Below are 13,779 nucleotides of genomic sequence, written 5' to 3' on the forward strand. Positions count from 1 at the left end.
GGTGTAATTACAGGCAAGGCCACTTGCATTTCAGCACAGGGCACTTCCACTGGCAAATTTTCAAGTCTATGGGAAAGTTTTGAAGGGCATCGAGGCAAAAACCGTGCCCTTGGTGTAATTCCATGCAAGGCCATTTTCATTTCAGCAAAGGGCAAATTTTAAAGTCTATGGGAAACTTTTAAAGGGGCACCAAGGCCAGGACCTTGCCCTGTGTGTAATTCCAGGCCTGTGAAAGGTTAGAGATTAGAGATGTGTTAGTATACGTACCAGAGAACTCAGATGGATCCACTGCTTGTTCAAAGGCATGCATAGAATCACATGACAGTTTGTATTGATTGACAAGATAGCTCTCGACGTCTAAGTAAGGGATGGGGGTTAGATTAACATCACAGTTATCAAAGGTTTAAACAACGGACAGACGGACGACTGACCTAAAGGTAGGGTCATAGATTGGTAATTACTCCAAGAATTAACGACCCTAACAACTTGCCCATGTGAATTTCTTTTTAAAGTGGTCTTGGTTTTGAGAAGCTGTTGACATACTTTGAGAAAGGATTCTCTTTGAAGTAATATGATTTGGATAATTTTTTTCACCCCAAAACATCTGAATCTAAGACAGGATTCATGCATGAATCATTTCTCAAAAACTTACTTTGTGAGAAACACTGCAGCTGTTGATAGTATGAACTATTTTGAGAAAGGATTCACTGCAAAGTCTGAGAAATAATTCAAGCATGAATCGTTTATCAGATGTCTGTGGGTAGGTGTCCATTCGCAAATAGTGCGGCCAGAGATGTGGTTGGTTTCACCTTGCTAAACATGAATATATTTGACGCTCTTGTGACACTACATTTGTACCATGAGTTTTTTTTAATGGTTTCTCAAAAAGTAGACATTGTTTTCAACTGAAACTTTCACATGCAACTTCTTCTTCACAATTATGCCTATCAGCATTGTATCTTGACAAAAACCAATCTATGACCCTACCTTCAACGGTGGATTCCCGAGGTACCTGAGGTTCATGAACATGGTCTGAGTATCAACCTCTACGCAATGTTATGATGTTATACTTGGGATGTTTTATGTAACAGCCAACTTGCTTACAAATGTTATGCATGTTGTCTTGATATCGAGTCAATGGCATTCTAACACAGTCCCATGATCATGTCTTGCGCCCTTCTGCATGACACATTAAGGCAGTGTGTTTTGATTGTGCTTATGTCACCAGCCTATCCGTTGGCCGTGTGCCAGCGGACAGCTGTAGTTTCCAGACATGAATGTCAGAAATTCAAGATGGCCGCTTGACATCAGACGCCATTATAGTATTTTAGTGGTGTAATCAATGCTGTTTAGGGGATGGCTGCAAATAACTTTGATTACTTGCAGCCAATATTAATTGAAGCAAAATTTACTCATGCTATGTAACATGCAATCAGTTATACTAAGTAGAATTTGAAACTTTGCATGGTGGGAGTATAATTAGGTGAGGTTTGTGGTAACACCATGTGTAAACCTCTTTTGAGTAGTGTTGGTTCTGAAAAGAACCAGTGGTTGACAACTCAGTTATATTGTTAAGGGAAGATCTTTTTCAAATTAAGAAAGGTGAAAATTAGTTGAAAATTTATTATTATACCAAAGTATACCCAAAACCCGAAAATATACATATGATTGGAGTATTTTTTGATCTGTCATTTGATTGGAGGGTTGTAGGTCACCACATGGTATTCATAAATCAAACTACGACATGGTCTATGTCATTAACAAGTACATTTTGGTTCTGTTCAATTTATTGCACACTAGACTACACGAAGTGGATGACAAAGTACAATCTTGTACAATTTGATTATTCTTCTGGTTTTAGCCTCAAATCAAATGACAGGTATGGATGTTATATTATATGGAGGGGGGGTTCAAGGCAACAAAAACAAAATCAATGTTTTTGTAACACCCATGGGAGTAACAATATAGTAATTAGAGTTAATGAAATGTTGGTTATAAGGGAACATGTCGAAAGCCTAGAATAACCCCTGAACATCATGGGTTTAACAACAAGAAAAACATGGTAAAGGTGATTATTTATAACAAAAGAGATTTGTAAACATTAATGTAAACTCCTAATGACTTTCATTGCAGACCAGGGTCAAAAAATATTTTCTTTCACGATATAAACAAAAAGAGGGGGGGGGGGATGATTTGTGTAAAAAGTGAAACACACTTTATCACTTTGGCCACCACTTCTGAATAATCAGTCTCAGTAAACAGGTTCTAAATATACTAGATTAGTTCTAAACAGAACAGAGCTCGCTCTAAATATAATAGAACCAGTTCTAATAAGAACAGAACATGTTCTAAATAGATTAGAACAGGTTCTAAATAGAGCTACATCAGGTTCTAAATAGAACTAGAGCAGGACCTGTCTCGCTGACTCTTCAAGATGGTCAGAGGAAAATTTCTAGCAAAACGGTTCTTCCAATTGATTGACACTTCTTCATAAAGTGTACTCAAGACGATATTCACTTCTCTTTAACTACATCCTCTATCATCAATGCATTTTTTCCCTGATTTTCAGAATTACTAAGAATTTTTTTTGTGCATTATTAGCCTTGCATTTTGCCTATGTATCTGATTTTTTTTCATGAAAGCTATAGTAGCAAATATTTTGCAGACAATACAGCGCAGCGCTGATCCCCTTGGTACAGGGGATGAGGCAGGGTATTAGGGAGGACATAATCCCCTGAGGGAAGGGGATTAAGGGAACCAGTAGGAAGGATAAAAGGAGATGGGTGGAGTGGTCTTGTTTGTTACCTGAGATATTAGCTCCTTCATCCATCTCGGTGATAAGGGATGGATCCAACTCATCATAGATTGTGGTGTTACCCTTGCCGTCTCTGCAATACAAATCATAACGGAGAAGTCAGTACAATTTGGGTTCATTATCTGTCCACATATCCATGATTTATCAGAGTCCCCCGAAAATTAAAGAACAAAAAAAAACCTCCTGTGACAGTATTGATTTCGGGGTGAACACAGTAAAATATACTAGAGTGTGATTAAGACCTGCAACTCGCTGGACTAACCTGCCGGTGCTCGAGAGTGTGATTAGGACCTGCAACCTCTGGATTAATCTGCCGGTGCTCTACCAACTATGCTAACTACAGCTTTATAGTGCCACATGAGCCAGGGTTTGCAATAATAATAATAATTTTTTGTTCTGCTGTATCAAACCTGAAGGGCTTGCAAAAGGGCAAATTATTTAGAGATGCAAAGCAACAATGTACAAGTATGCAGCACATTGTAATGATTTACAAGGCTTGAGGCTCATGTCACACAGGATAATTTACCGTCAACCAGTTCCTGGCAATCTCAAAGAAGAGAATACATTCACTTTTGAATTTTCTAATAATTTTCTTGGGAGTCGTAAGACATTGCTTGACATGCAGTGCATTTGGTTGCCTCCAAGTTGCCTTGTGTGACATGGTAATATTCTAAAGATGAAGCAAGTGACAAGCAGGGACTCGAACCCAAATTCTGCTGATCAGAAACAACCCTATCCTTCAGTCCAGTGCGCTTGATCGTTTGGCCACAACACACCATTTTCAAAATGTAGGTGGCCTATTCCATATCCATGAGAAATCTCACATGGCAGCAAATATAATCAGGCTAAGAGATTTTCCTTGAAATTGACACCGCAAGCAACAGTTGTTGAAATTGACACCGCAAGCAACAATTGCTTTCATTTTCACTTGAGAATTTGGACAAAATACCATCTCCAAAACAACTGCGGTTTTTATTAACTTCCTTGTACAAACTTGACTTTTATCGGATTGCTTAAACTGCGTCGAAACACAAACAGAATCATTTCCTGATCAGCATATCACATTCACATCCTCTTAAAAATATTACTTCTTTTAATTTTAAAGGGAGGTTCACAGATTGATTTTTGGCAATGAAACGCTGATCTGCAGGCCACATTATCAACCAAGTCATCAGTTTCAGATGAGTCTACTCGTTCAGAAAAGAGCAAACAAAAAATTTCCTAGTATTGAGACATAATAAAACTTTCTAAACAATTTTTTGTTGGGGAGGGGGGTAGTGTGTTGAACCATTGTAGGTGGCCTAATTCAGCGCATAGGGACCTCACGGTGATATGCGCTATATAAGAATGGTTTTATTACTATTATTATTATTATTAATATTATTATTATTAATTAATGTGCACATCTTTTCGGTCTTGTTTGTTTTGGGGAGAGGGGGGGAACCTACAGCCAGGGTTCATACTTGCTGTGAACGCAAAGCAATTTTTGACGTCACAGCTCTTGTTTTCCTTGCGAATGTGTCGCATGAATTGAGAGCAGCTCAACTACTGCATATTATAAGTAACAAATTTGTGACATCAAAGTTGGTAACACATTCCCATTCGCAGGTAGTATGAACCGGGATTCAGGCCCCCTAGGGAGGGAGGGAGGGGGACGGGCTCCCCCTCTGGTTACGCCACTGGTTGAGATTAATCTTACCCTCTAAGTTCAGGCATATAGTTGGGTCTCTTGGTCTTGTCCTTGAGCTCCGGTGTGCTGTCGACGATGGCTGCCAGCTCAGGGCTCATGGTGCGATTATCCCTCTGTGGACTTGTCACTGTTGAGAGATCAAAAGTAAAAACCTCTATAAGAAAGAACGGTCTCCCATCTAAGATCACGATATGCCTGTAGCCAGTGGTGATTAAAATAATTCAAATGCTTTGGGGTGATCAATTGTCCAAATTGTCAAAAAATTAGGTTAAAAAAAAACCCCCATTAAATTTACAGTGAAATTGCCATTATTTTTGTTTTTATTATCTACTGGCAAGTGCAGTGGCATGCCTCCATCCATTGTTATGAGTTAACAATGGGAGGAATTCTTAGCCCATTGTGCTACATGGTGTAAATTCTTGTCTATTGCCATAGACATGGGCTTGATATTGACACTGGAGCAGAGACCCAAGGTTGAGCATCCATTGGACCAGTACATGCATGATCTGACAAATACGGCGTCTTGCATTTTCGCACTGAATGTACTTTTCAGTGCAATGTCTGAAATAGACATGTATCTTTGCTCAAACTCGACCAATTGGTATGTACATTGCTTCATTATATGAAAGAAACAAAATGGTGCTCTTGAGTATGGTCAACGCTGAAGAGTCTTAGGGAAATCCAAAACATAAAAACAAGGGCTTGAAAGTAAAACTTGACCCCCAGGCCACACCAGAGTGATTATAGCCTCGGGCCACTAACCTCACTACTGGACAGGTCAGCCATCTTGTGTTTTTCAATATACTAATTAATACTCTGTCCTCACTGTGTTATCTTTTTCAAAGGGTGACTTTCTAGTCTGATAAAAATCTTTAAATTCTGTAGAGTACTGACGTATAGACGATGTCACCTCTGACGTCACACGAAAACCATAACATGATTCGCGCGCATACAGCTGGTCAAAACCTTTGCGTTTTGGCAGCCAGCTAGAAAGTGTATGCAATCTTACTGTGACTGCGCAACTCAATGCCCGGCGAAACATGACGTATAGAGTGTTTTGTCAACAGAGGGCGGTTTGCATGTTAACATAGGTCACATCGTCTACATGTATACTCAATATAATATACAAATAACAATAATATACAAACTGTGGCCATCTGTTTTTGTTATGCACTTATGGCTTTCCATAGTTTTCCAATCTCGGTTGGTAAAAACTTGGGCTGTGACAATGCAATAGTATGGTCTATGTCTTTAATCCTACGACAGTTACATGTACCTGTAGCAGCATTACTTGTGTCCACTCCAGCTTGCGTCTCTATTGTCTTCTGGGGTGTCTTCTTTGATTTCTCGTTATGAATTTCACGGTCCGGCGACGTCATGATCTCATGGTGAAGGTTGGAGTCGTTGCCGATCTCGTTTGGCTGGAAGTTCTTCTTACGGGCGCTTGGGGAGGCGAGGGAGTCGTCGACTTTACCGTCGTTGGTGACACCCCCTTCTTCATGATCCATGAGGACAGGGGAGTGGGGACGGTTAAGATTTAGCCTGAATGCATTAAGAAACACCAAAGGGAACCGGTTAAAATCTTTGAAAGCGAAAGTTCCGAGGGATTTTCTACATGGGTTGGTGCATGCAAGGAGTACATTAAATTGCATATGTGCCAGAAGTAAAGTTTGGGGCAGTCCAAAATCATTTTATTTTAAAGAATCAACCATAATTTACAAAGAATATCTTTTTTTTTCTTTTCTTTTTCAAAATTGATCAAAATTTGAATGTAAACACTAGGCAAAGAACTTGTCTTCTTGATTATTATTACCCAAGTTTTGTTTCAATGTTCTGGTGGCATAATTTTAAATTTCCAGGTAAAATGGGTACATATTAAGATATATGATTTTGAGAAATGTTTATGGACAAGGGAAGTATGGCCCCTTTCCTTCTGGCACCTATTAAGTATGAGAAATGACGACTGATGAGTCAGGATACAACACCAACAAATAATTCCTAGAAAGAAAAAAGACGTTTACTGAAAAATACTTATCAAGTGTTGAGTAAGCAAAGTGTCAGTAAAAGGAAAAGACATTTCATGTAAAAAGAAGAAGAAGAAAGAAACAGCCACAGAAGTTTAATTTTGCAGACTTTTCATCCAAAGTATCACGTTGACGATTTTGATTTATTTTTAAAGCAACAAATTCACCAGCAGCCTCCACAGAGCCAACAGTGAAAACAATGTACCACATTTACAAGAGAAAGTACCAAAACAAAATGTGCTTTAAAAGAAATGGCGGGAAAACCACAAGCAAACTTTACAAGTGCATCCAATCAGAGCAGCAAGCTGGTTCCCTTTGGATGCATTATTCAAATATACTGAATACATATATTCATGAGATGAATATTTTAAGAGGTTTCAATACATATTCAGGAGCAGACAGTTTAAATATTTACAGATCTTAGCATAGAAATAGCCTGTTGCCATGCTACAGCCATCTTTTGTCAAGTTCCCCGTGTAAACTTATGAGGTAAATTCCCATTTCATAGAGAGGGACCAGTCCATTTTTAGTCTTTTCTAGCATTGGTGTGGATACTTTGGTTTGAATATTTAAATTTGAAGGAAAGAAACACAAAATGTGGGCTTCATTACAAGAATCTTGGACCAAATTCAAAGAGTTTCTTACAGACCAAACTGCTTATCAAATTTGTCTGCTAAGCAAAAGAGGAGATAGAACCAGCCAAACACTGTGCGAATGGCATTTAATTTGGCTGGTAACCGATTGCTGATAAGCAAACATGGGTGTTCTTAAGCAACTCTCTGAAACCGGCCCAAGGTGAATCCAAAATAAAGTACAAAAATTCAGGAAAAAAACTTTTAAAAGGAAGACGAGAAATGATGAGGTGTGTTGTGTTTATCATTGGACTACATGTACATTATAAAGTGCAATACTGTGAAAAGTTATAATAAATGCAAATTATTGTGTGGAAATTATCATAAAGTCATTAAAGGGTCAGTCATTAAAATGATATTTCTTTTGACATTTTGGTTAATAAGTAGGAACATCTTTTAAATGATAATTTGAGCCCAATTTCATGGTGTTGCTTAACATCGGAATTCTGCCCTCACGACTTACGGAATTTTGCGCATAATATGGCACCGAAAGCGCAGAATTCCATGGTATGCAATATGAAAATTGGTCTCAGCTGTGTAGTTCTACATTAGTGCTGTCCTTAAATGTTTGAGGTGGGATCTTACGATCAATGTATTATGTGAGATGATTGTGAATGTAAAAAAAGGTTAGAGACGATAGGTTTGAACGTTTAAAGAGTTAATTTTGTGAGTTGTATGGAGGTGAATGGTTTGAAATTAGGACAAAAGTTTTGTTTAAGATACTTCCCGCTAGAACTGTGGTTTTGAACTTGTTCACTCATCCAAGAGGTTCACAAACCAATTATGAAAGGAATTTTGCAAAAGGTTGTGAGCTGCATGTGGTATTTACGCAAACGCATAGTTGTGCATTCAAAACAATTTATTTATCAATGCACGTAAAGATGGCCAATTTTACACAGCGAGAAGTCAGATCTAATTATAGATCCTATTGCATATGACATCACTAGAGTAAGGCCCTCTCTTGCAAAGATCATATGGAGGTTGTTGATTGGATCATTGAGGGGCGACAGCCACACAAGGTATTTCCATTGTTTCATCCTCGTTTTGCTTCTTCAATAAGACGTCAATGCATAAGGTCTCATTACATGTAGGTTTTCTTGAGTGGATCTTGAAAGTAAATTACTGTGGCTAACTTGTCATTTACAAGTAACGAGATAAAAAGATGGACACCCCCTAACCATCTTTGACACTCTCCTTGTTTGCAACACCAATAATGAATACAAGGTTTCATAAAGCTGTTTAAGCTCCTCAAAGTTGCTAATTGGTCGTGAGGATGGGCCCTGATTCTCAAATGAACATGAAGATGCCAGACATACATGTTCTTTCCCTTTTAGGATTTAAGCCTCACTATGGTTGGGAGATAATACAAGATGGCTGCCGTATAATAAAAGCTCAACACAGGACATTAAAACCACTTTCAAAATAATTGACAGTTTATATTTTCCTTCCTTTTTTTTGCTGAAGTTGATACAGTTATCAACCATGAAATGCCATTGAGCAAAGAAAAGTCTACAACAATCAGAATGCTAACAACTTCCAACACACTTGCATAATTTTAAGCTGGAATTCCAACTTGGTTTTCAAAGGTGAGCATGCAGGACTTGATCTGTGACACAGACGTTAAAAAATGACATAACTTGTGCGCAGATAAGTTTATAAACTTAACCCTTTCATTACCGAGTTGTTTGGACACAAACAACCACTGGTGACCGCATCGTTAGAATGAAGGACACATTCTTGGGCAACAGAAAGCTTTTGTTCAAGGGCCATTTTTAGAAACTCCATCACCTTAAAGATACTGTCTTGCAGCAAAATAAGTTATAGATAATTTCTTAAAATGAATTTCCCTTGATCCAATCCAAACATCATTGATATTGGTCAATAAATGTGGAAGTTTTTTTCTTTTTTCGTTTTTCTCTCAGTGTGATTCTCAGTTTAATTTGTGACCTCAAACATTTTTTAAGTACACAACCATGGTGCTTTGTAGGTGTTTAAGACCTCTGATCTTTCAATTCCGATTGGAAGAGATTGTGATTAGCATCGTTATCTCATTTGACTATCTTTGGACAGATCTGATCTTGATGGTAAGCTTTGGTATGGAGGGCGAACATGGCAAAACTACAGCTTTCTTACAAATAGCCTTTGTGTTAAGACTTGAGTGCTTTTTATGTGCGTAAGCTTGGTCGACCAAAGTCAGGAAGGGGGGGGGGGGCGTATGAGCGCAGTCGACTTAAGTCACAAATGGTAAGGAAAGGGTTAACCCACATTTATCGGCTGAAAGGGCAACATTTTGACAAAAGTGCTGTACACTATATGTGAATGTGAGAACCCAACACCATCGTGCGAAAGAATACAAAATGTAGATAGATGTGAACTTAGCCTGGTGCACGTTAAATCTAAATGGCCGAGCATTGATTAGCACAAGCTAATTAACAACATGTCAACGGCAAAACAATACTGTTTACTATGCATTGAGAAGGAGAATCTGCAAGGGAAGAAGATAGGAAAAAAGGGGAAAAGACAATACAAATGAATATTCTTGTTTCTTTTTTAAATCTTTTTTTTCTTATCAATGAAAGAGTTTGGAATGCTAGGTGGCAGCAGACTTTCCATGTAAATTTCCGTTGGTTCTGAGTATGCGCACATTACCTCGAACAATGAATACCTGGTAAGTTTTCTGCCAACTAGCATCCCAAAAGTCCCCCATTGTAAGCCTTTGGGTAAAAGCAACCTTCATGTAAGGGCAAGGCACTTTTTTCTACAGAAAAGGGCACCTTAATGAGGGAACATTTCTACCGAAACACATATCAAAGGGCACCAAGGCAATGACCAAGAGCAAGGAGGCAAATGTCTCTATTGCCTCGGTAAAATGTCAGGCGTGCATTTGCCTTTTACTATTGCTTCACTATGCATTCTGAGAGCATTGTGATCCCACTACTGACACCAATACTCTGAGCTGTCAAGCCCTGCTCACTGTACCTGTCATGCCTGTGATCAAAAGCATGTGAGGTTGTAAAGGAACCTCACTAGTTGCCCACTGCATGCACATAACAGGCCTTGAATTTCAACTTTAAAAGGGCAAGGTCATTTTCATTTTACAAAAGGCACTTCCATTGGAAAGTCATTGGGAAACTTTCGAAGGGGCAACAAGGCTAAGACCAAGGGCAGCAAAGAACATGACCTCCATGACCTTCGTGTATTTCCAGGCCTGACATAATATGCCTACAAAGAGGTAGGCAGGGTTGGGCTCTAACTTGATGCTTTCTGGACACAATGTCCAGAATCTAGACGTCTTTTTTTGATCATTTAAAGGCAGTGGACACTAATGGTAATTACTCAAAATAATTACCAACATAACACCTCACTTGGTAACGAGTAACGGAGAGAGGTTGATAGTATAAAACATTGTGAAAAACGGCTCCCTCTGAGGTGACGTAGTTTTCGAAAAAAGAAGTAATTTTCCACGAATTTGATTTTGAGGCCTCAAGTTTAGAATTTGGATCTCGAAATCAAGCATCTGTTTTTTCTTTCATTATTATCTCGCAACTTCGACGACCGATTGAGCTCAAATTTTCACAGGTTTGTTATTTCATGCATATGTTGAGATACACCAAGTGAGAAGGCTAGTCTTTGACCATTACCAATAGTGTCCACTGTCTTTAACATCTATTTTGAAAGTAGTGTCTGTGACCATTGTACAGCCAGGAGACACTGTTTGCACCCAGTTCAGATGCACTTGCACTTCTATAACAGTTTTTTTTTTTGCATGAATGTCAAATTTTTGTCAGACTTTTAGTCACATAATCATCTGTGAAGCTTTCATCACACACCCACGGGGGATATAATGACTCTGTTAATGTCAACGACAAGTAGATAAGTAGAGATTGGGGGGATGTCGACTTCAATAAATGTCACCTGTTATTTAAAAACATCTTTTGTGCATGACTTGCTGTGGCTTATACAGGACCTTGAGTTGTTAATGAGATTGCAGTGTGTGAAGGCATACCTGATGCGTGTGACCGTGAGTCACGTCTGCTTTTTAGTTCGGCTCAAAAACTTTGATTTTCTTAAACCATTTAAAATATATTTTCAGGGGGAGCATTTGGCAATTGGATCGGACTTGGGATTTGATTGAAAACATGAAAACATATTTGATAGAAAACTGGGCAGCAAAATTTTCAATCAGTGACAGGTAATTTACAATAGCCTGTAGAACGAAATGTGCGAAGATGAGAAGATGTGGTAGTGGACTATATATACGTACATGTATGAAACAAAATTTGAATCATACAAAAAATGTTCTGATTTTGTTCATTACATACAGTTTACTTGGATTCTACATGCAGTTGTTTCTGCATTTGTAGATTCTGTGTTCAGATAGAAACCAATTTGGTGATAGCAATCGACAGAATACAAAATAATAATAATTGAAGAGTGAAAATCATTGGGAAGTTGTTGATAAAATTGCGGGTTTTGGTTTTTTTCTTTTTGGCCCTGAAGTAAGTTTAGCAATCAATGTATCTTGGGGACCCTGCCTTTTCTGAAAAAAACCCTGAAAAAAACCAAAACTTGAATAGAGCGACTTTAATTTGGTAACCCCTTGTTTTACTCAATTTAAAACAGATCTGAACACCATTTGGTTAACACCTTGATTCACTGATTTTTAAAATTTTATTTAATGCAATACTTTCCCCTGACTTACTTGAATAACCTGGGGCTGCCAACCACATCAGTCTGTCCAACAATCTTCAGCCTCTCTACATGCTCCATGTATTTCTGTAAAACCTAGAGAGTGAAATGGAAGAAGGAAAGTGGGTTAATTTGAAACCAAGAACCACATTCTGGCTGTGTTATAAAGGCATCCGACTCCAAAAAACACAATTTGGTTCTACCTTCATAGCCCTGGGCCCAATTTCATAAAGCTGTTAAAGGAATATTACATAATTGGTTATGCTATCAATACAGTTGCTAGCAGTGTAAGCACTTTATGTGACCCACAGTGTACATAAACTGACAAACCTGCAGAAGTTTGAGATTGATCGCCCATCTGGGTCACGAGAAAATACTGAAACTTTGTATGACATCGTTTAAAAAACAACATGGAAATTAATTTTATTTATTTTTCATCAAATAGGCCTATGACACTTCAGACAGAAATGTTTCAAGGATGTTTTTTTACTATCGTCATCAATAGACCTTGTAAATATTTTGTATAGCTGTGATCTTAGACAAGTTTGTTTCTTACCAACTCTGTAATGTTGCTAAAGGCGGAAAATATTGTTGTCAAACTTAACAGTGTAGTTATTAGATAACCTGGAAAACATTCTTTTCTTATTTCATATTTTAGATCGTGGTATGTTTTCATTCAATTCACTTTGTTATCCACGATGAGGAATTCATTTCGGCCTTTTATACAACAAATTTACATAAAAATTTACATCTACCATAAAACAGACTAAACACACTACAAGACACAAAAGTATAAAACATATGGACTGGGATAATTCGGACACCAGTGCACATCTATCCCCCCTAGGACCTGTGAATGACAAGAGGAGGGACCTATATTGCCCTCAGCATTCGGCCTCAGGAAACAGGTCCCTGTGTTGGTCACTCACAGTCCTTCCAGGGTTTGGGGGGGGGGGGGGGGTATGGGTAGAGAAAAGAGGGTCTCTTGTGACCTCAATGCCAGTGGGTAATGGTGTATAACTTAAAGGAACACGTTGCCTTGGATCGGTCGAGTTGGTCTTTGAAAAGCGCTTGTAACCGTTTGTTATAAAATGCATATGGGTAGAAAGATGTTGTAAAAGTAGAATACAATGATCCACACAAACATGCCTCGAAATTGCGTGGTTTTCCTTTTACCTCGTCGACTAACACGTCGGCCATTTATGGGGGGTCAAAATTTTGACTCCCATAAATGGCCGACCATGTTAGTTCGCACAGTAGAAGATAAACCACGCAATTTCGAGGCAACTTGTGTGGATCATTGTATTCTACTTTTAAAACATCTTTCCAACCATATGCATTTTATAAAAAACGGTTACAAACGCTTTTGTTTTGACCAACTCGTCCAATCTAAGGCAACGTGTTCCTTTAAATGTTTTTTTTATTATCAATATGATCTGGGGTGGATTTCACAAAGGTAGTCCTAACTTAGGACTAGTCCTAAGCAATGCTAAGAGATAGGACCAGTCCTAAGTTAGGACCAGTAACTCATCCTAACTTAGAACTGGTCCTATCTCTTAGCATTGCCTAGGACTAGTCCTAAGTTAGGACTACATGTACCTTTGTGAAATCTACCGCTGTACATTTTAGGCTGAACTTGGATCAGCCAAAACTTGCAGCCATTTAATGACCCCAGTTAGGGGTTAGATTCATCCTGCTTTTGGCCACTGTAATCCCTCACATCTTGATACGATAGCCTCTTATTTAGTTCTTGTCATGGTTCATTTTTCATGCTCTTTTCATGGTCTGATAACTACATGAATCATACCAGGTCATTCCTGCCTATGCCTGCCTGTCTGTTTCATCCATTACAAGCAATGTAATAGAACCATCCCTTATATCATGACCTCTTTTCATAAAGATGATTTAAGCAGGAAATTCTGCGTAACA

At 38.4% G+C, this 13,779-nt stretch overlaps 1 protein-coding gene across 1 annotated transcript in view; it reads right to left on the reverse strand.

The window, feature by feature from the left end:
- Positions 1 to 13,779, reverse strand: part of LOC139935716 (C-Jun-amino-terminal kinase-interacting protein 4-like) — a 68,670-nt gene that overhangs the window by 35,868 nt on the left and 19,023 nt on the right. Inside the window, exons 4-8 of the mRNA XM_071930260.1 lie at positions 11,864 to 11,946; positions 5,782 to 6,047; positions 4,515 to 4,632; positions 2,806 to 2,888; positions 268 to 357 (exon numbers count right to left, since the gene is read on the reverse strand). Coding sequence (XP_071786361.1) covers positions 268 to 357; positions 2,806 to 2,888; positions 4,515 to 4,632; positions 5,782 to 6,047; positions 11,864 to 11,946 — 640 coding nt within the window. The remainder of the gene's footprint in view (positions 1 to 267; positions 358 to 2,805; positions 2,889 to 4,514; positions 4,633 to 5,781; positions 6,048 to 11,863; positions 11,947 to 13,779) is intronic.

This window comes from Asterias amurensis, chromosome 4, assembly GCF_032118995.1.
Source record: "Asterias amurensis chromosome 4, ASM3211899v1".
NCBI classification, from domain to species: Eukaryota; Metazoa; Echinodermata; class Asteroidea; order Forcipulatida; family Asteriidae; genus Asterias; species Asterias amurensis.